The 22,675-nt window shown below is 42.6% G+C and overlaps 3 protein-coding genes across 4 annotated transcripts; 2 read left to right on the plus strand and 1 right to left on the minus strand.

The window, feature by feature from the left end:
* Positions 1 to 3,121: 3,121 nt before the first annotated feature.
* LOC120046529 (glutamate dehydrogenase, mitochondrial-like) lies at positions 3,122 to 8,655 on the plus strand. Its single transcript, XM_038991844.1, has 4 exons — positions 3,122 to 3,258; positions 4,178 to 4,269; positions 6,532 to 6,594; positions 7,544 to 8,655. Exons 1-4 carry the CDS (start codon positions 3,138 to 3,140, stop codon positions 7,661 to 7,663), a joined length of 396 nt encoding a protein of 131 aa, XP_038847772.1. The 5' UTR covers positions 3,122 to 3,137; the 3' UTR covers positions 7,664 to 8,655.
* Positions 8,656 to 8,945: 290 nt separating this feature from the next.
* LOC120046531 (RNA-binding protein cabeza-like) lies at positions 8,946 to 21,193 on the minus strand. 2 transcript variants are annotated; one of them, XM_038991848.1, is made up of 4 exons: positions 21,060 to 21,193; positions 19,769 to 19,990; positions 18,493 to 18,579; positions 8,946 to 9,037 (listed from the first exon to the last, which is right to left on the minus strand). In XM_038991848.1, exons 1-4 carry the CDS (start codon positions 21,127 to 21,129, stop codon positions 9,006 to 9,008), a joined length of 411 nt encoding a protein of 136 aa, XP_038847776.1. In that variant the 5' UTR covers positions 21,130 to 21,193; the 3' UTR covers positions 8,946 to 9,005. The 2 variants fall into 2 exon arrangements, with proteins under 2 accessions (XP_038847776.1, XP_038847775.1); XM_038991847.1 differs by lacking the exon at positions 8,946 to 9,037 and having other exon boundaries at positions 18,282 to 18,579.
* LOC120046530 (glutamate dehydrogenase, mitochondrial-like) lies at positions 12,563 to 17,360 on the plus strand. Its single transcript, XM_038991845.1, has 4 exons — positions 12,563 to 12,698; positions 13,618 to 13,709; positions 15,972 to 16,034; positions 16,996 to 17,360. The coding sequence occupies exons 1-4, from the start codon at positions 12,578 to 12,580 to the stop codon at positions 17,113 to 17,115; spliced, it is 396 nt and encodes a 131-aa protein (XP_038847773.1). The 5' UTR covers positions 12,563 to 12,577; the 3' UTR covers positions 17,116 to 17,360.
* Positions 21,194 to 22,675: the final 1,482 nt, after the last annotated feature.

Genomic DNA, 22,675 nt, shown 5'->3' on the forward strand with positions numbered 1-22,675 from the left:
ATGCAGTTTGGAACTCTGTATATCACAGTTAAGCTGCATTTCTCCGGAGATGAGTAAGGGTTTAGTTTAGTGGGCTAAATGTGAGCTCTGAGCCTTATTTGCAATGTATTTTTCTCTGTTTGGTTCCAGGGTGCTTCAGAGAAGGACATTGTGCACTCAGGACTGGCCTACACCATGGAGAGGTCTGCCAGGGTAAGAGGCTGATTGCTTAAACGTGATTATCTGGGCTAAACGGTTCCTCACAGGTCCAGGGACAGGGGTTCTATTCAAAGGAAATGCTGTGTTAATCCAACACAAGGTCCTGAGGCATCCCGTTACTCCTGTTCGGGAGAATGAAGTCTTGAAAGTTGAAGTCATGCTTCAACGGTCCAGTGACAAGCTCCATTTCTGTTTTACACATCTCATTACCCAAACAACACTAAGCTCATATTGCCTTTTCACTGCTATCTTGCCACCATTTATTTTTTCCCCCCATTCAAGCTCATAAAATAAATCACTCTCGAACATAGTACACACACACACACACACACACACACACACACACACACACACACACACACACACACACACACACACACACACACACACACACACACACACACACACACACACCCACCCACCCACCCACCCACCCACATCCTCTCTCACTGGTTTGCTCTGCGTGCGAGCAGTGATAACTGGAGCAGCCAGGGCTTTGTTAGTCTCTCATCATTGCTAAGGCCCAGCACTGATGCCAGAGAGAGGAGAGATAGGATGAAGATTCAGACCGTTACCCTGCTCCCCTTTACCATTAACACACTATCTATCCCACAGACACTGATGACTTTAATGTCACGTCTGACTGAGGATCCAGCCTTTGTGGAATGACATCCCCCTGCATCATATGGGGTTGCCTGTACCCCCTCCCAGGAAATGTCTGCTGGTTTGTTACTTGCTTATTGCTCCCTGGGGGTTATTTCTTTAAAGGTACACATAGAGATGCTTTATTATCCTGTGGAAATGGATCACTGCATTGATAATGGAACAATAGTGGTATATTGCTGTAGGTAAGAAATGCCCTACACCTGTAGCGGGTTCCATTAGATTCTGTTGGTCCTGGAGACGTAGATATTTTTAGAGTCGGTTTCACAGACCAAGATCAACAACAGAAAAATAGCCTGGAAGTAGGCCAGATTCTGACTTGTTAAATCTACAATGAAGACTGGGATTTCAGGAACATTGATGAGTTGGATTGCATACCTCTGGGTTCCAGAGTTCGACTCTACTTTTTTGAATGGAGATGAATCATAGTCCAGGGATATTTTAAGACAATGCATACAACAACAATTATCATACATTTTGTTTAGAAATCAATTTATTGCAGATAGTTGCTTCATCTGTGTAGCTGGTGTAGGGAGTCAGGCGCAGGGCAGCAGATATGAGTAATAAAGTACTTTACTCAAAACAATACAAATATACAAGGCAACAATGATATCCCACAAACACGGACCGAATTACAATAAACAATCACTCACGAAAACAACATGGTGAACAGAGGGTTAAATAATAAACAAGTAATTGGTTGAGCGAAGCCAGGTGTGATAAGACAGAGACAGAACAAATGGAAAATTAAAAGTGGATCGGCGGTGGCTAGAAAGCCAGTGACGTCGACCGCCAAACGCTGCCCGAACAAGGAGAGGGACCAATTTCGGTGGAAGTCGTGACAATCTGTCTCTGTGTAACTTACTCTTTGACTTCACAGCTCTTGATTGCCTGTACAGTCGTGGCCAAAAGTTTTGAGAATGACACAAATATAAATTTTCACAAAGTCTGCTGCCTCAGTTTGTATGATGGAAATGTGCATATACTCCAGAATGTTATGAAGAGTGATCAGATGAATTGCAATTAATTGCAAAGTCCCTCTTTGCCATGCAAATGAACTGAATCCCATCATTGCTTTGCATAAAAAGGGCTTCACAGGCAAGGATATTGCTGCCAGTAAGATTGCACCTACACCAACCATTTATCGGATCATTGAGAACTTCAAGGAGAGCGGTTCAATTGTTGTGAAGAAGGCTTCAGGGCGCCAAAGAAAGTCCAGCAAGCGCCAGGACCGTATCCTAAAGTTGATTCAGCTGCGGGATCGGGGCACCACCAGTACAGAGCTTGCTCAGGAATGGCAGCAGGCAGGTGTGAGTCCATCTGCACGCACAGTGAGGCGAAGACTTTTGGAGGATGGCCTGGTATCAAGAAGGGCGGCGAAGAAGCCACTTCTCTCCAGGGAAAACAGCAGGGACAGACTGATATTCTGCAAAAGGTACAGGGATTGGACTTCTGAGGACTGGGGTAAAGTCATTTTCTCTGACGAATCCCCTTTCCGATTGTTTGGGGCATCCGGAAAAAAGCTTGTCCGGCGAAGACAAGGTGAGCGCTACCATCAGTCCTGTGTCATGCCAACAGTAAAGCATCCTGAGACCATTCATGTGTGGGGTTGCTTCTCAGCCAAGGGAGTGGGCTCACTCACAATTTTGCCTAAGAACACAACCATGAATAAAGAATGGTACCAACACATCCTCCGAGAGCAACTTCTCCCAACCATACAGGAACAGTTTGGTGACGAACAATGCCTTTTCCAGCATGAAGGAGCACCTTGCCATAAGGCAAAAGTGATAACTAAGTGGCCCGCTGAACAAAACATCGATATTTTGGGTCCATGGCCAGGAAACTCCCCAAACCTTAATCCCATTGAGAACTTGTGGTCAATCCTCAAGAGGCGGGTGGACAAACAAAAACTCACAAATTCTGACAAACTCCAAGCATTGATTATGCAAGAATGGGCTGCCATCAGTCAGGATGTGGCCCAGAAGTTAATGGACAGCATGCCAAAGAAAGAAGGGTCAACACTTCAAAATATTGACTCTTTGCATCAACTTCATGTAATTGTCAATAAAAGCCTTTGACACTTATGAAATGCTTGTAATTATACTTCAGTATTCCATAGTAACATCTGACAAAAATATCTAAAGACACTGAAGCAGCAAACTTTGTGGAAATTAATATTTGTGTCATTCTCAAAACTTTTGGCCACGAGTGTATGTTACATCATAGCTGTAATGTTGGTGTCTGTAAACGTTCACCCTCTCTTGTTTATTCAGGACATGTACCTGAATACTGGTGGAGTGACTGTCTCCTACTTTGAGTGGCTGAAGAACCTGAACCATGTCAGCTACGGTAGACTGACCTTCAAGTACGAGAGGGACTCCAACTACCACCTGCTCAGTAAGTCTGACATTTCTCTACCTGTAGGGAAGCACTCACTCCTACTAAGTTCAGCCTGCTCTCTGTTATGTCACAAAGAGGGATGTTGTTGATCTTGTATTATACTAAAGTGTAAATCTTTAATTACTTCCCCGTGTGAACGGGGAGATTTGTTAGAATGGGAATGAGAACTATTAGAAATGTCAAACCCGAGGCTGATTAAACACAATGTTGTTTTTTTACAGCTGTGGCTCATGTTGCACATAAAAAATGTATTGGACTGCAGAGTAGGCACGCAGACACACACACACACACATGCACAGCACGCACAGTACAGCCCCTCCTCCGTCCCTGGTGAGCGAGAACATTATTGGCAGTTACTTTATGTAGGGTTTCCAGGAAGAGGTGGATGCTGACTGTCTGCAGGCCATGTCTAACACTCACTCACCCTCTTTCTCTCTTTCCGGTCTATCAGCAGCATCAGTCAATGAGGCAGTCTGATTTTGTGCACATGCAATTTCACACTAAAGCCCCTCAGAACATGTATGTAGATTCAGTTTTCAGTACATTGCAGCGGGGGATTGAGCTGGGGTTAGGCTGGTCGCCGAGTGGGATGGTTTCTGAATAATTCAGAAGCTGAAGCCATTCCCCAGTCCCACGAGAGTGGCAAGACTGGGCAGTGATGGAGACATGGAAAAGAGCTCAGAATAGATACGGCTGTGAATTGCCAAACCCATAACGTTTTTGTAGAAAGAGAACATTTATACCAGATCATTAATGCAGGTGAACTAACTTTAAAATGACCTAAAAGTGAAGATTTATGAGCTGTATCCTTCGTGATGGTTCAATGAGGATTTAGTCAGATTCATATCCATATTCACTACAACATAATATACATCATCTAGTCATATACATATGAACTGTCTGTGGTCTCCCTCAGTGTCCGTCCAGGAGAGTCTGGAGAGGAAGTTTGGGAAGCATGGAGGAGCCATCCCTGTGGTCCCTACCTCTGAGTTCCAGGCCAGGATCGCTGTGAGTACAACCCTCCCCACACCGGCCTTTCTATGATCCTGGATTAGTCTCCCTTCAGTCAAACAATACCCCTAATATTTGATTAAGATATAATATACACTATATATACAAAAGTATGTGGACACCCGTTCAAATTAGTGGATTCGGCTATTTGTCACACTCGTTGATGGCAGGTGTATAAAGTTGAGCACACAGCCATGCAATCTCCATAGACAAACATTGGCTGTAGAATGGCCTTCCTGAAGAGCTCTGTGACTTTCAACGTGGCACCTTTCCAACAAGTCAGTTTGTCAAAATTCTGCCCTGCTAGAGCTGCCCCGGTCAACTGTAAGTGCTGTTATTGTGAAGTGGAAACGTCCAGGAGCAACCGGCTCAACCACAAAGTGGAAAGCTAGACAAGCTCACAGAACGGGGCTGCTGAAGTGCGTAGCGCGTAAAAATCGTCTGTCCTTGGTTGCAACACTCTACATGGCCAAAATGTAGCACTACATGACCAAAGGTATATGGACACCTGCTGGTCAAACATCTCATTCCAGAATCATGGCGGTGAGCTTTACATCACTCCAGCCGACGCTTGGCATTGCGCATGGTGACCTTTGGCTTGTGTGCGGCTGCTCGGCCATGGAAACCCATTTCATGAATCTCCCGACAAACAGCTGTTGTGCTGACGTTGCTTCCAGATGCAGTTTGGAACTCTGTATATCACAGTTAACTTCTTATGGCTGCAGGGGCAGTATTGAGTAGCTTGGATTAAAGGTGCACAGAGGTGCCCATAGTAAACTGCCTGCTCCTCAGTCCCAGTTGCTAAAATATGCATATTATTATTCGTATTGGATAGAAAACACTCTGACGTTTCTAAAACTGTTTGAATGATGTCTGTGAGTATTTCAGAACTCATATGAGTTCCTGAGAAAAACCTAGAAAAAATCCAAACCAAACAGGAAGTGGGAATTCTGAGGTTGGTCGATTTTCAACACAGTCCCTACAGAACACAGTGGGATATGGATGAGTTTGCACTTCCTATGGCTTCCACTAGATGTCAACAGTCTGTAGAACCTTGCCTGATGCCTCTACTGTGGGGCCGAAGGAGACAGGAAATAGTCAGGTCTACCATGACCTGGCCATGCTCTGACCATGCGCGTTCACATGAGAGGGAGCTCTGTTCCATCGCACATCTGAAGTCAATGTAATTCTCTGGTTGGAACGTTACTGAAGATTTATGTTAAAAACATTCTAAAGATTGATTCAATACATCGTTTGACATGTTTCTACTGACTGTTACGGAACTTTTTGACATTTCGTCAGCTTTTAGTGAACGCGCTTTCTGACTTTGGATTTGTTTACCAAACACGCTAACAGAAATAGCTATTTGGACATAAATTATGGACATTACCGAACAAAACGAACATTTCTTGTGGAAGTGGGAGTCCTGGGAGTGCATTCCGAAGAAGATCAGCAAAGGTAAGAAAAGATTTATAATGGTTTTTATGAGTTTTGTTGACTGCACAATTTGGCGGGTAACTGTATGGCTTCCTTTTGTGGCTGAACGCTGTTCTCAGATTATTGAATATTGTGCTTTTGCCGTAAAGCTTTTTGAAATCTGACACAGCGGCTGCATTAAGAACAAGTGTATCTTTAATTCTATGTAAAACATGTATCTTTCATCAAAGTTTATGATGAGTATTTATGTTATTTGACGTGTCTCTCTGCAATTTCTCCGGCAATTTGAGGCATTTCTGAACATGGCACCAATGTAAACTGAGGTTTTTGGATATAAATATGAGCTTTATCGAACAAAACATTAATATATTGTGTAACATGAAGTCTTATGAGTGTCATCTGATGAAGATCATCAAAGGTTAGTGATTCATTTTATCTCTTTCTACTTTTTGTGACTCCTGTCTTTGGCTGGAAAAATGACTGTTTTTCTGTGATTTTGAGGTGACCTAACATAATCGTTTGTGGTGCTTTCGCTGTAAAGCCTATTTGAAATCGGACAGTTGGTGGGATTAACAACAAGATTACCTTTAAAATGGTATGAGACACCTGTATGTTTGAGGAATTTTAATTATAAGATTTCTGTTGTTTGAATTTGGCGCCCTGCACTTTCACTGGCTGTTGTCATATCATCCCGTTAACGGGATTGCAGCCATAAGAAGTTTTAAGCTGCATTTCTCCAGAGATGAGTAAGGGTTTAGTTTAGTGGGCTAAATGTGAGCTCTGAGCCTTATTTGCAATGTATTTTTCTCTGTTTGGTTCCAGGGAGCTTCAGAGAAGGACATTGTGCACTCAGGACTGGCCTACACCATGGAGAGGTCTGCCAGGGTAAGAGGCTGATTGCTTAAACATGATTATCTGGACTAAATGGTTCCTCACAGGTCCAGGGACAGGGGTTTTATTCAAAGGAAATGCTGTGTTAATCCAACACAAGGTCCTGAGGCATCCTGTTACTCCTGTTTGGGGAAATGAAGTCTTGAAAGTTGAAGTCATGCTTCAACGGTCCAGTGACAAGCTCCATTTCTGTTTTACACATCTCATTACCCAAACAGCATTAAGCTCATATTGCCTTTTCACTGCTATCTTGCCACCATTTACTTTTTTCCCCCCATTCAAGCTCATAAAATAAATCACTCTCGAACATGGTACACACACACACACACACACACACACACACACACACACACACACACACACACACACACACACACACACACACACCCCACATCCACACCCACATCCTCTCTCACCGGTTTGCTGTGCGTGCAAGCAGTGGTAACTGGAGCAGCCAGGGCTTTGTTAGTCTCTCATCATTGCTAAGGCCCAGCACTGATGCCAGAGAGAGCAGAGATAAGATGAAGATTCAGACCGTTACCCTGCCCCCCTTTACCATTAACACACTATCTATCCCACAAACACTGATGACTTTAATGTCACGTCTGACTGAGGATCCAGCCTTTGTGGAATGACATCCCCCTGCATCATATGGGGTTGCCTGTACCACCTCCCAGGAAATGTAATACTCTGTGTAGACATACTGCATGAGAGTCTGCTGCTTTGTTACTTGGTTATTGCTCCCTGGGGGTTATTTCTTTAAAAGTACACATAGAGATGCTTTATTATCCTGTGGAAATGGATCACTGCATTGATAATGGAACAATAGTGGTGTATTGCTGTAGGTAAGAAATGGAGGAGGGGACAATAATGATTACTTGAAGGGACAGAGAGATGAATATCTTGGTTGAGTTTATATTCTTTGTTTTCTCTCCCCCTTTAGCAAATCATGCGCACCGCTAACAAGTACAACCTGGGCCTTGACCTGAGGACGGCAGCGTACGTCGACGCCATCGAGAAGGTCTTCAAGGTGTACAACGAGGCTGGTGTTACCTTCACATAGGCGGCACCTCACCACCCCGCCCGCCTCCGTCTGTCTGTCCGTCCACCCGAGCAGACCCAGGCCCCCCCGTCTCCATACAACAATCACACAACATATCAAGTGTTTACATTTTACACATGACCATTTGCTTTACTCGTTGTATATGTATAACCAGCAAAGCAAAACGCACATTCTTTTGCGTTCTCATGTCTTCAAGAGAACCCATGTTCTAGCTTGCCTTAAATACAGTAGGGCTGTTCTATGACGCTACTGTGTCTATGGTCATTTTTGTCCCTTACTGTAGAAACCTCATTTATTTTCTCAGTCATTCTATGGACTCCAACCCATTTATTCCTTTTACTATATTCTTATGCCAGTAAACACCAAATATTGTGGTCTACAGCTTTCACGGGATACTGCTCTTATGAATCAGTGTTGTGCTTTTTCAGTATCTGTTATGGATCTACAGACAGATTTGAGTAAGTTAGTCAATATAATAGAATGTAGAGCATATCAGATACACACTTAAAGCCTTAATTGCACCGGTTTCTCCTGTGGTGAAATGGAGCAAATGTTTACCTAAATGGAGAAAGTTTTCTTACCTACACCAGCATGTTCTTTCTCTTTAAAGTCTCCCAATAAGACTTCGGCGCACTTATCAAGCAGTGCACAACGTGTGCTTCTACACTATTCAAGATGATATCATAAAATACATTTATTACAAAGCAGACTTATTATATGTTTGTAAGTAGGTTGGCACGACACTAAAACGCTGAATTCCAGAAGATTGTTCTGTTCACCTTTTCGATGCCTTTGCCTTTGTTCTAAACCTGAACGCTTTGTCTTGCCTCAGACTTTGAGCCATATCGGAATGGTTTCTGTGCTGAAGGCTACTGGAAGGGGAGATGGGAGGGAATATGTGAGAACGGCCTTGATTGACTGCTTTGGGATTCTATGTAAGAGAATTTGTACTGCCTTTTCGTTGATACAGAATTAAACTTTAAAATGCTCAATTGTTTTATTGAATGTATTCATTGATTCAAACCAGAAACCATGATTCCCCATGGAGTATGTAAAGATTTTTCCATTGAGGTAAATTCTGCTTACTTTGTATATCAATAGCTAGGTATTGGTTGCATAATCCCCACTGTACCTCTTTCATCCAACATTAGCCTACTCAACACTTTTGGAATAAACATTTTTATTTATTTTTCAAATATAATACATAACATTAACATTACACAATGTAATGTAGTGACCGTAATAGATTGACGGTAAAATAATATATTCTACATAAGCTATAACCAGAGGTCTTTCAGATTGACTGACAGTGAGAGGAAGAGAAACCGCTTCAAAGTCTGACTCAGCCGAAGAGACTTTTCCCAAATGACAGAACTTGTCATGCTGGAACAGGAAAGGGCCTTCCCCAAATTGTTGCCATAAAGTTGGAAGCACGGAATCGTCTAGAATGTTGTTGTATACAGTAGTGTTACTATATCCCTTCACTGGAACTAAGGGGCTTAGCCTGAACCATGAAAAACAGCCCCAGAATATTATTCCTCCTCCACCAAACTTTACAGTTGGCACTATGCATTCGGGCAGGTAGAGTTCTCCTGGCATCTGCCAAACCCAGATTAGTTCGTCAGATTGCCAGATGGTGAAGCGTGATTCATCACTCCAGAGAACGAGTTTCCACTGCTCCGGAGTCCAATGACAGTGAGCTTTACATCACTCCAGCCAACGCTTGGCATTGCGCATGGTGACCTTTGGCTTGTGTGCGGCTGCTCGGCCATGGAAACCCATTTCATGAATCTCCTGACAAACAGCTATTGTGCTGACGTTGCTTCCAGATGCAGTTTGGAACTCTGTATATCACAGTTAAGCTGCATTTCTCCGGAGATGAGTAAGGGTTTAGTTTAGTGGGCTAAATGTGAGCTCTGAGCCTTATTTGCAATGTATTTTTCTCTGTTTGGTTCCAGGGAGCTTCAGAGAAGGACATTGTGCACTCAGGACTGGCCTACACCATGGAGAGGTCTGCCAGGGTAAGAGGCTGATTGCTTAAACGTGATTATCTGGGCTAAACGGTTCCTCACAGGTCCAGGGACAGGGGTTCTATTCAAAGGAAATGCTGTGTTAATCCAACACAAGGTCCTGAGGCATCCCGTTACTCCTGTTCGGGAGAATGAAGTCTTGAAAGTTGAAGTCATGCTTCAACGGTCCAGTGACAAGCTCCATTTCTGTTTTACACATCTCATTACCCAAACAACACTAAGCTCATATTGCCTTTTCACTGCTATCTTGCCACCATTTATTTTTTCCCCCCATTCAAGCTCATAAAATAAATCACTCTCGAACATAGTACACACACACACACACACACACACACACACACACACACACACACACACACACACCCACCCACCCACCCACCCACATCCTCTCTCACTGGTTTGCTCTGCGTGCGAGCAGTGATAACTGGAGCAGCCAGGGCTTTGTTAGTCTCTCATCATTGCTAAGGCCCAGCACTGATGCCAGAGAGAGGAGAGATAGGATGAAGATTCAGACCGTTACCCTGCTCCCCTTTACCATTAACACACTATCTATCCCACAGACACTGATGACTTTAATGTCACGTCTGACTGAGGATCCAGCCTTTGTGGAATGACATCCCCCTGCATCATATGGGGTTGCCTGTACCCCCTCCCAGGAAATGTCTGCTGGTTTGTTACTTGCTTATTGCTCCCTGGGGGTTATTTCTTTAAAGGTACACATAGAGATGCTTTATTATCCTGTGGAAATGGATCACTGCATTGATAATGGAACAATAGTGGTATATTGCTGTAGGTAAGAAATGCCCTACACCTGTAGCGGGTTCCATTAGATTCTGTTGGTCCTGGAGACGTAGATATTTTTAGAGTCGGTTTCACAGACCAAGATCAACAACAGAAAAATAGCCTGGAAGTAGGCCAGATTCTGACTTGTTAAATCTACAATGAAGACTGGGATTTCAGGAACATTGATGAGTTGGATTGCATACCTCTGGGTTCCAGAGTTCGACTCTACTTTTTTGAATGGAGATGAATCATAGTCCAGGGATATTTTAAGACAATGCATACAACAACAATTATCATACATTTTGTTTAGAAATCAATTTATTGCAGATAGTTGCTTCATCTGTGTAGCTGGTGTAGGGAGTCAGGCGCAGGGCAGCAGATATGAGTAATAAAGTACTTTACTCAAAACAATACAAATATACAAGGCAACAATGATATCCCACAAACACGGACCGAATTACAATAAACAATCACTCACGAAAACAACATGGTGAACAGAGGGTTAAATAATAAACAAGTAATTGGTTGAGCGAAGCCAGGTGTGATAAGACAGAGACAGAACAAATGGAAAATTAAAAGTGGATCGGCGGTGGCTAGAAAGCCAGTGACGTCGACCGCCAAACGCTGCCCGAACAAGGAGAGGGACCAATTTCGGTGGAAGTCGTGACAATCTGTCTCTGTGTAACTTACTCTTTGACTTCACAGCTCTTGATTGCCTGTACAGTCGTGGCCAAAAGTTTTGAGAATGACACAAATATAAATTTTCACAAAGTCTGCTGCCTCAGTTTGTATGATGGAAATGTGCATATACTCCAGAATGTTATGAAGAGTGATCAGATGAATTGCAATTAATTGCAAAGTCCCTCTTTGCCATGCAAATGAACTGAATCCCATCATTGCTTTGCATAAAAAGGGCTTCACAGGCAAGGATATTGCTGCCAGTAAGATTGCACCTACACCAACCATTTATCGGATCATTGAGAACTTCAAGGAGAGCGGTTCAATTGTTGTGAAGAAGGCTTCAGGGCGCCAAAGAAAGTCCAGCAAGCGCCAGGACCGTATCCTAAAGTTGATTCAGCTGCGGGATCGGGGCACCACCAGTACAGAGCTTGCTCAGGAATGGCAGCAGGCAGGTGTGAGTGCATCTGCACGCACAGTGAGGCGAAGACTTTTGGAGGATGGCCTGGTATCAAGAAGGGCGGCGAAGAAGCCACTTCTCTCCAGGGAAAACAGCAGGGACAGACTGATATTCTGCAAAAGGTACAGGGATTGGACTTCTGAGGACTGGGGTAAAGTCATTTTCTCTGACGAATCCCCTTTCCGATTGTTTGGGGCATCCGGAAAAAAGCTTGTCCGGCGAAGACAAGGTGAGCGCTACCATCAGTCCTGTGTCATGCCAACAGTAAAGCATCCTGAGACCATTCATGTGTGGGGTTGCTTCTCAGCCAAGGGAGTGGGCTCACTCACAATTTTGCCTAAGAACACAACCATGAATAAAGAATGGTACCAACACATCCTCCGAGAGCAACTTCTCCCAACCATACAGGAACAGTTTGGTGACGAACAATGCCTTTTCCAGCATGAAGGAGCACCTTGCCATAAGGCAAAAGTGATAACTAAGTGGCCCGCTGAACAAAACATCGATATTTTGGGTCCATGGCCAGGAAACTCCCCAAACCTTAATCCCATTGAGAACTTGTGGTCAATCCTCAAGAGGCGGGTGGACAAACAAAAACTCACAAATTCTGACAAACTCCAAGCATTGATTATGCAAGAATGGGCTGCCATCAGTCAGGATGTGGCCCAGAAGTTAATGGACAGCATGCCAAAGAAAGAAGGGTCAACACTTCAAAATATTGACTCTTTGCATCAACTTCATGTAATTGTCAATAAAAGCCTTTGACACTTATGAAATGCTTGTAATTATACTTCAGTATTCCATAGTAACATCTGACAAAAATATCTAAAGACACTGAAGCAGCAAACTTTGTGGAAATTAATATTTGTGTCATTCTCAAAACTTTTGGCCACGAGTGTATGTTACATCATAGCTGTAATGTTGGTGTCTGTAAACGTTCACCCTCTCTTGTTTATTCAGGACATGTACCTGAATACTGGTGGAGTGACTGTCTCCTACTTTGAGTGGCTGAAGAACCTGAACCATGTCAGCTACGGTAGACTGACCTTCAAGTACGAGAGGGACTCCAACTACCACCTGCTCAGTAAGTCTGACATTTCTCTACCTGTAGGGAAGCACTCACTCCTACTAAGTTCAGCCTGCTCTCTGTTATGTCACAAAGAGGGATGTTGTTGATCTTGTATTATACTAAAGTGTAAATCTTTAATTACTTCCCCGTGTGAACGGGGAGATTTGTTAGAATGGGAATGAGAACTATTAGAAATGTCAAACCCGAGGCTGATTAAACACAATGTTGTTTTTTTACAGCTGTGGCTCATGTTGCACATAAAAAATGTATTGGACTGCAGAGTAGGCACGCAGACACACACACACACACATGCACAGCACGCACAGTACAGCCCCTCCTCCGTCCCTGGTGAGCGAGAACATTATTGGCAGTTACTTTATGTAGGGTTTCCAGGAAGAGGTGGATGCTGACTGTCTGCAGGCCATGTCTAACACTCACTCACCCTCTTTCTCTCTTTCCGGTCTATCAGCAGCATCAGTCAATGAGGCAGTCTGATTTTGTGCACATGCAATTTCACACTAAAGCCCCTCAGAACATGTATGTAGATTCAGTTTTCAGTACATTGCAGCGGGGGATTGAGCTGGGGTTAGGCTGGTCGCCGAGTGGGATGGTTTCTGAATAATTCAGAAGCTGAAGCCATTCCCCAGTCCCACGAGAGTGGCAAGACTGGGCAGTGATGGAGACATGGAAAAGAGCTCAGAATAGATACGGCTGTGAATTGCCAAACCCATAACGTTTTTGTAGAAAGAGAACATTTATACCAGATCATTAATGCAGGTGAACTAACTTTAAAATGACCTAAAAGTGAAGATTTATGAGCTGTATCCTTCGTGATGGTTCAATGAGGATTTAGTCAGATTCATATCCATATTCACTACAACATAATATACATCATCTAGTCATATACATATGAACTGTCTGTGGTCTCCCTCAGTGTCCGTCCAGGAGAGTCTGGAGAGGAAGTTTGGGAAGCATGGAGGAGCCATCCCTGTGGTCCCTACCTCTGAGTTCCAGGCCAGGATCGCTGTGAGTACAACCCTCCCCACACCGGCCTTTCTATGATCCTGGATTAGTCTCCCTTCAGTCAAACAATACCCCTAATATTTGATTAAGATATAATATACACTATATATACAAAAGTATGTGGACACCCGTTCAAATTAGTGGATTCGGCTATTTGTCACACTCGTTGATGGCAGGTGTATAAAGTTGAGCACACAGCCATGCAATCTCCATAGACAAACATTGGCTGTAGAATGGCCTTCCTGAAGAGCTCTGTGACTTTCAACGTGGCACCTTTCCAACAAGTCAGTTTGTCAAAATTCTGCCCTGCTAGAGCTGCCCCGGTCAACTGTAAGTGCTGTTATTGTGAAGTGGAAACGTCCAGGAGCAACCGGCTCAACCACAAAGTGGAAAGCTAGACAAGCTCACAGAACGGGGCTGCTGAAGTGCGTAGCGCGTAAAAATCGTCTGTCCTTGGTTGCAACACTCTACATGGCCAAAATGTAGCACTACATGACCAAAGGTATATGGACACCTGCTGGTCAAACATCTCATTCCAGAATCATGGCGGTGAGCTTTACATCACTCCAGCCGACGCTTGGCATTGCGCATGGTGACCTTTGGCTTGTGTGCGGCTGCTCGGCCATGGAAACCCATTTCATGAATCTCCCGACAAACAGCTGTTGTGCTGACGTTGCTTCCAGATGCAGTTTGGAACTCTGTATATCACAGTTAACTTCTTATGGCTGCAGGGGCAGTATTGAGTAGCTTGGATTAAAGGTGCACAGAGGTGCCCATAGTAAACTGCCTGCTCCTCAGTCCCAGTTGCTAAAATATGCATATTATTATTCGTATTGGATAGAAAACACTCTGACGTTTCTAAAACTGTTTGAATGATGTCTGTGAGTATTTCAGAACTCATATGAGTTCCTGAGAAAAACCTAGAAAAAATCCAAACCAAACAGGAAGTGGGAATTCTGAGGTTGGTCGATTTTCAACACAGTCCCTACAGAACACAGTGGGATATGGATGAGTTTGCACTTCCTATGGCTTCCACTAGATGTCAACAGTCTGTAGAACCTTGCCTGATGCCTCTACTGTGGGGCCGAAGGAGACAGGAAATAGTCAGGTCTACCATGACCTGGCCATGCTCTGACCATGCGCGTTCACATGAGAGGGAGCTCTGTTCCATCGCACATCTGAAGTCAATGTAATTCTCTGGTTGGAACGTTACTGAAGATTTATGTTAAAAACATTCTAAAGATTGATTCAATACATCGTTTGACATGTTTCTACTGACTGTTACGGAACTTTTTGACATTTCGTCAGCTTTTAGTGAACGCGCTTTCTGACTTTGGATTTGTTTACCAAACACGCTAACAGAAATAGCTATTTGGACATAAATTATGGACATTACCGAACAAAACGAACATTTCTTGTGGAAGTGGGAGTCCTGGGAGTGCATTCCGAAGAAGATCAGCAAAGGTAAGAAAAGATTTATAATGGTTTTTATGAGTTTTGTTGACTGCACAATTTGGCGGGTAACTGTATGGCTTCCTTTTGTGGCTGAACGCTGTTCTCAGATTATTGAATATTGTGCTTTTGCCGTAAAGCTTTTTGAAATCTGACACAGCGGCTGCATTAAGAACAAGTGTATCTTTAATTCTATGTAAAACATGTATCTTTCATCAAAGTTTATGATGAGTATTTATGTTATTTGACGTGTCTCTCTGCAATTTCTCCGGCAATTTGAGGCATTTCTGAACATGGCACCAATGTAAACTGAGGTTTTTGGATATAAATATGAGCTTTATCGAACAAAACATTAATATATTGTGTAACATGAAGTCCTATGAGTGTCATCTGATGAAGATCATCAAAGGTTAGTGATTAATTTTATCTCTTTCTACTTTTTGTGACTCCTGTCTTTGGCTGGAAAAATGACTGTTTTTCTGTGATTTTGAGGTGACCTAACATAATCGTTTGTGGTGCTTTCGCTGTAAAGCCTATTTGAAATCGGACAGTTGGTGGGATTAACAACAAGATTACCTTTAAAATGGTATGAGACACCTGTATGTTTGAGGAATTTTAATTATAAGATTTCTGTTGTTTGAATTTGGCGCCCTGCACTTTCACTGGCTGTTGTCATATCATCCCGTTAACGGGATTGCAGCCATAAGAAGTTTTAAGCTGCATTTCTCCAGAGATGAGTAAGGGTTTAGTTTAGTGGGCTAAATGTGAGCTCTGAGCCTTATTTGCAATGTATTTTTCTCTGTTTGGTTCCAGGGAGCTTCAGAGAAGGACATTGTGCACTCAGGACTGGCCTACACCATGGAGAGGTCTGCCAGGGTAAGAGGCTGATTGCTTAAACATGATTATCTGGACTAAATGGTTCCTCACAGGTCCAGGGACAGGGGTTTTATTCAAAGGAAATGCTGTGTTAATCCAACACAAGGTCCTGAGGCATCCTGTTACTCCTGTTTGGGGAAATGAAGTCTTGAAAGTTGAAGTCATGCTTCAACGGTCCAGTGACAAGCTCCATTTCTGTTTTACACATCTCATTACCCAAACAGCATTAAGCTCATATTGCCTTTTCACTGCTATCTTGCCACCATTTACTTTTTTCCCCCCATTCAAGCTCATAAAATAAATCACTCTCGAACATGGTACACACACACACACACACACACACACACACACACACACACACACACACACACACACACACACACACACACACACACACACACACACCCCACATCCACACCCACATCCTCTCTCACCGGTTTGCTGTGCGTGCAAGCAGTGGTAACTGGAGCAGCCAGGGCTTTGTTAGTCTCTCATCATTGCTAAGGCCCAGCACTGATGCCAGAGAGAGCAGAGATAAGATGAAGATTCAGACCGTTACCCTGCCCCCCTTTACCATTAACACACTATCTATCCCACAAACACTGATGACTTTAATGTCACGTCTGACTGAGGATCCAGCCTTTGTGGAATGACATCCCCCTGCATCATATGGGGTTGCCTGTACCACCTCCCAGGAAATGTAATACTCTGTGTAGACATACTGCATGAGAGTCTGCTGCTTTGTTACTTGGTTATTGCTCCCTGGGGGTTATTTCTTTAAAAGTACACATAGAGATGCTTTATTATCCTGTGGAAATGGATCACTGCATTGATAATGGAACAATAGTGGTGTATTGCTGTAGGTAAGAAATGGAGGAGGGGACAATAATGATTACTTGAAGGGACAGAGAGATGAATATCTTGGTTGAGTTTATATTCTTTGTTTTCTCTCCCCCTTTAGCAAATCATGCGCACCGCTAACAAGTACAACCTGGGCCTTGACCTGAGGACGGCAGCGTACGTCGACGCCATCGAGAAGGTCTTCAAGGTGTACAACGAGGCTGGTGTTACCTTCACATAGGCGGCACCTCACCACCCCGCCCGCCTCCGTCTGTCTGTCCGTCCACCCGAGCAGACCCAGGCCCCCCCGTCTCCATACAACAATCACACAACATATCAAGTGTTTACATTTTACACATGACCATTTGCTTTACTCGTTGTATATGTATAACCAGCAAAGCAAAACGCACATTCTTTTGCGTTCTCATGTCTTCAAGAGAACCCATGTTCTAGCTTGCCTTAAATACAGTAGGGCTGTTCTATGACGCTACTGTGTCTATGGTCATTTTTGTCCCTTACTGTAGAAACCTCATTTATTTTCTCAGTCATTCTATGGACTCCAACCCATTTATTCCTTTTACTATATTCTTATGCCAGTAAACACCAAATATTGTGGTCTACAGCTTTCACGGGATACTGCTCTTATGAATCAGTGTTGTGCTTTTTCAGTATCTGTTATGGATCTACAGACAGATTTGAGTAAGTTAGTCAATATAATAGAATGTAGAGCATATCAGATACACACTTAAAGCCTTAATTGCACCGGTTTCTCCTGTGGTGAAATGGAGCAAATGTTTACCTAAATGGAGAAAGTTTTCTTACCTACACCAGAATGTTCTTTCTATTTAAAGTCTCCCAATAAGACTTCGGCGCACTTATCAAGCAGTGCACAACGTGTGCTTCTACACTATTCAAGATGATATCATAAAATACATTTATTACAAAGCAGACTTATTATATGTTTGTAAGTAGGTTGGCACGACACTAAAACGCTGAATTCCAGAAGATTGTTCTGTTCACCTTTTCGATGCCTTTGCCTTTGTTCTAAACCTGAACGCTTTGTCTTGCCTCAGACTTTGACCCATATTAGAATGGTTTCTGTGCTAAAGACTACTGGAAGGGGAGATGGGAGGGAATATGTGAGAACGGCCTTGATTGACTGCTTTGGGATTCTATGTAAGAGAATTTGTACTGCCTTTTCATTGATACAGAATTAAACTATAACATGCTCAATTGTTTTTATTTAATTTATTAATTTATTCAAACCAGAAACCATGATTCCCCATGGAGTATGTAAAGATTTTTCCTTTGGGGTAAATTCTGTTTATTTTGTATATCAATAGCTAGGTATTGGTTGCATAATCCCCACTGTACCTATTTCATCCAACATTAGCCTACTCAACAGACTTTTGGAATATACATTTTTATTTATTTTTCAAATATAATACATAACATTAACATTACACAATGTAATGTAGTGACAGTAATAGATTGACGATAAAATAATATATTCTACATAGGCTATAACCAGAGGTCTTTCAGATTGACTGACAGTGAGAGGAAGAGAAACCGCTTCAAAGTCTGACTCAGCCGAAGAGACTTTTCCCAAATGACAGAACTTGGTCTGCGGCGCTGTTGTCCTTAGATTTGTCATCACTCTCGCCAGACATCTCTCCTGCAATGTCTCCCAGTGTGTCTGTCAGGTCTGAAGGATAAGCAGAGTTTAGCAGATTTGTAGAATTTATAGATAAAAATGACCATAGGTTGTAAGGCTAGAGATGGAGCTCAACATTAATTATTGTCTAAACAGCAGCAGCAAAAACAGCTGCAAAGCTTACATCAGACAATATATTTACATTTGAGTCATTTAGTAGAATATCTTATGCAGAGCGATTTAGCTAGGTGACACAATCATATATCACTGTCTCAAACTAGGTTTCCATCCAACTGGCAACAGATTTTCATGCTGAACATTCTAAAAATCTGCATTAAAACAATAGGCCTATGCACATTTTCCCTTCCAGAAATGTATTTCCATCAAATTGACCTGTTGCGGATAAAAGCCTGTGTTTGACAGTGCACATAAAAGTGCACAAAAAAGGTTGGAGACGTTGGTTTTCAGACGTTTTTGGCTGTCCTTCCTGACCAATGATGTGTGTTAAACCTAGATGACAAGCAGGGGGTGCTGTTTGGAAGCTTTCTCGCAGCCATTTTGTACTCCTCCGTTGTAAAAAATGCTATACTATGGAGCTTTTTTGAAAAGACACCTTAATTAATGCATACTCTTAAATTATATTATGTGAACTAAACATAAACATAATATCTAAAAACATTCAATTTTAGAGAGTACTAATGTTATTGTCCCCACTACAACAAATACATACTTAAATACATGTCATTTTGTCCTTTAAAAAAAATACTGTAGAATTCCATTCATTCCTATGGAGGGAGGACTGCTCCTAATGAGGGTAACCAATATGGCGGCTTGTGGCTTCAAAGCCTCTCATTGGTCAATACATACTGTAACATCAGCAATCCAGAGTTTACATACATAGTTGGTCCTGACATTAGGGGGAGAAGCTTTTTCAACGATTTGGGTGCCAGGTCAGAGAAGACTTTTGACAGGGTTTTGTCTAGAAGGGATACAGCTTTTTTCTAGATGGACTTTTCGTGGCCTTAAGATAGGAGTTTTTCTAAATGGACTTTAAGTAGCCTTAAGCAAGTAAGGTGCAGTTCCCCTTGCTTCATGTGGAGAATATACAGGAAATACAACATACTAAGGCACACCTGAATAGGACGCATGAGGTTTGTACTTCATGGTACTATGTGATTTGTACTTTATTGTACTATGTAATGTAGGGTATTTATTTATTGCCAAATGTAAGTTGATTTACCTCTGTTACCTCCTCCGGCCCCACCTGCTCCAGTACTTGACTCTTCTTTCTCATCCTTGCCAGAGAAGAGACTTCCGAAGCCGCCTCCCTCTTTGCCCTTGTCGTCATCCTTTGATCCTCCAAACAATCCTCCAATACCCCCACTGCTGCCCCCGCTGGACTCCTCCTTCTTTGAATCATCCCCTCCAAGCATGCTCTTCACCTTATCTTTGGCCACTTTAGCTGCGAAACATCACCAAGTAAACTGTTTAGAAATCTGACCAGAAACATATGATGCATGAAACTAAAAGGTGATTATTATTATTATTATTGTAATGACACCCCTCTACTGTATTTTGAAGTTTAATAAACTGTGTGAAATCGTATTTGAAGATATTTCAGAGACAGCAACAGTCTACGATGTAAAATACATCTGTGGTTTTATTTATTTGGTCGCAGATGCCAAATTCACGATTACCTTCTATGGGTGTCGCTTTACATAGTGAACTGGCAGCATTGTCAGACAACATTACAAGCAAACATTTCTTAGGCCTACATGTTGTTGACATCTAGGTAATTACACTGTAATGCAGCTAGTTTCAACATAATTGAACATAATTGTGGCCTAGCTTCCAATACATTTCTAAAAGACAAATGCCATGTATTGCATTTGTATGCTTCCTGTCAGGAGCTGTCCTTAAATTACATGGTTAATCATCACAAGTTGATGCTAATTGCCTAGGTTCCAGTTACCAGTCAAATCCAAAAGGATTTATCTCACTTTCTCTGTAACATCTAATTAGAGTAAATGAGAAACTGTGAAAACAGAGGATCAGATCGATTCAAAGCGTGCTGACATGCTTACAAAGAGTTTAGAGGAGAGATGGTTTCAAAAGACAAGGCCGGATCATTATTTACTGCAGCTGAGAGAGGAATGTCACTGTGCTGGAAAAAAATACAAAAACAAGTCAGGTCTGTCCAAGCCTAGCAACCACCCTTAAACGGCAAGTTTTGTATGACAGAGGCCCAACTTATACCAAAGGACGCCGAGTTTTAAAAGTAAACGTCAGTTTGTGTGTGTTTATGTGTAAAAGTGTATATTTAGAGGAAAGTGAAATGAATCTATGTTTAATCATTTCCAGCTGCTACCAGCCTCACTCCAGCCTATGCAAAGTAGGACAGTGGAACGCTCCACAGAAATGAATCACGCAGAACAAGCCTAAAACAAACCAGTTCCAGCTGTGCGTCACCCCCTTCTCCTCACTCAACCCCATCTCCCCCCCCTTTCCCCCATCTCCCCCTCAATGCTCACCTGCCGTATCCACTGCCTGGTCCACATATTTGTCAGCCGAGTCACCCAAAATGCCTGAGAGGAAAGACATGTCTCTGAAGAGTAGTCAGCGTCTCTAGAGCAGTGCGTATGAGTCTGAGAGCGTATGTCGGAGTAGTATGTGGGGGCGGAGGAGGGCATGGAGTCTTATAGAGGTTGGCACTCTCAGTCCCTAAGCCTACGCCTCTCATAGCTCTACCGATTGGCCAGAGAGTTCAGGATATGGCAAGAGGGTGTAACTCAGGACGGTAGGAAGGGGAAGGGAGGGGGGCTGGCTTGCTTTTGAGAGTGAATTCCATGACTGCTTGCCTTTCCCCCGAATAAAAGCTTCTTTGTGGGGCTCGGTAGCTACAACACAGTAGAGGAGTGAGTAGCCTGTGAATGTGTGTGTTGGGGAGGCTGGCTCTTGGAAAGTGGGAATGGAAAGGTTGGCACGCTGCCCTGTCTCCACCCTCAGTAGGAATGCTTGAAATGACCATAATGATACTCTCTGTCACAGAACAAGAGATGAAAGGGGCCTAAATGGCTACTGGACAAAATGCAAGTCTGCCCATTGGAGCAGAGCTTCATTTTGAGTCTGTCTTCAAAGTGCACCATGAAGAGCGGTGGGAAAAACAAGAAACTGTCCATCTGCCATCATTCATGTGATTGGTTCAACATTCCGCTAGTTCATGGGTAACAGCAAAATACTGCATCCAAGAGACCTATGCTCGCAATGAACAATGTAACAAAGTAAGAAATCAATCGGCCATAAGACTACTTACCTCTCATCAATATTTGATGATGCATTGTTGTGGATTCTATTTCTGTGGCTGTGCCGTATATGACTCATCAATTTGCAATGTACTAATATCTGAGTTTGCATGGGATCTGAGGTTGGATCATGCATTCACAATTTCCTTTTTGGTTTTTATCTCAGACATGTTTATCCTAACTTTATCTATAATTGTATAAGAGTGCCTTCTTTTTGAGTAGATGTAGACCTACACTGTACACATAATATAAGATAATTAGACTGGAAGGGAATTTGACGCCAGCGGGAGCAGAACATATTTTGGGTATCTCAGATTGTTCTGGCAATTTTCACATATGATAGTAAATTGTAAATACGGAGTATGTCTAGATAATGAAACACAATTTCCACATTCATTTATTCAACATTACAAATACGAATATGAATATCTCTAAACTACCCTTTTTGATTTTATTTTAGATATTTCCTAGTTCCGACTAGCACATGAATGCAACATAAGTCTCAAAAGCCAGACCCTAGACAACACAGTGACTAAAGTTGGGTTTCAATGATAGACCCTCTTGGCATAGAGGAACTATGTCACTGCCTACGTCGATAAGGGAAAATGAATCATCACGAGGTATGTCTGCCAAATCACGAGGCAGACAAGCCAGAACATTGCGATTCAAAACAAAAGTTTGCAGGCAAAACCTTTGCAGTGGTTTTAGTTAAGGAAGATGATGCAAACTAGCCATTTGCAAAATGCACTCCTTAAAAATAACCTCCACGATCTGCATCTTGCTAGCTACTACACTGAACAAAAATATAAATGCAACATTCAATTGAAATAAATTCATTAGGCGCT

Source organism: Salvelinus namaycush, chromosome 4 (assembly GCF_016432855.1).
Source record: "Salvelinus namaycush isolate Seneca chromosome 4, SaNama_1.0, whole genome shotgun sequence".
NCBI classification, from domain to species: Eukaryota; Metazoa; Chordata; class Actinopteri; order Salmoniformes; family Salmonidae; genus Salvelinus; species Salvelinus namaycush.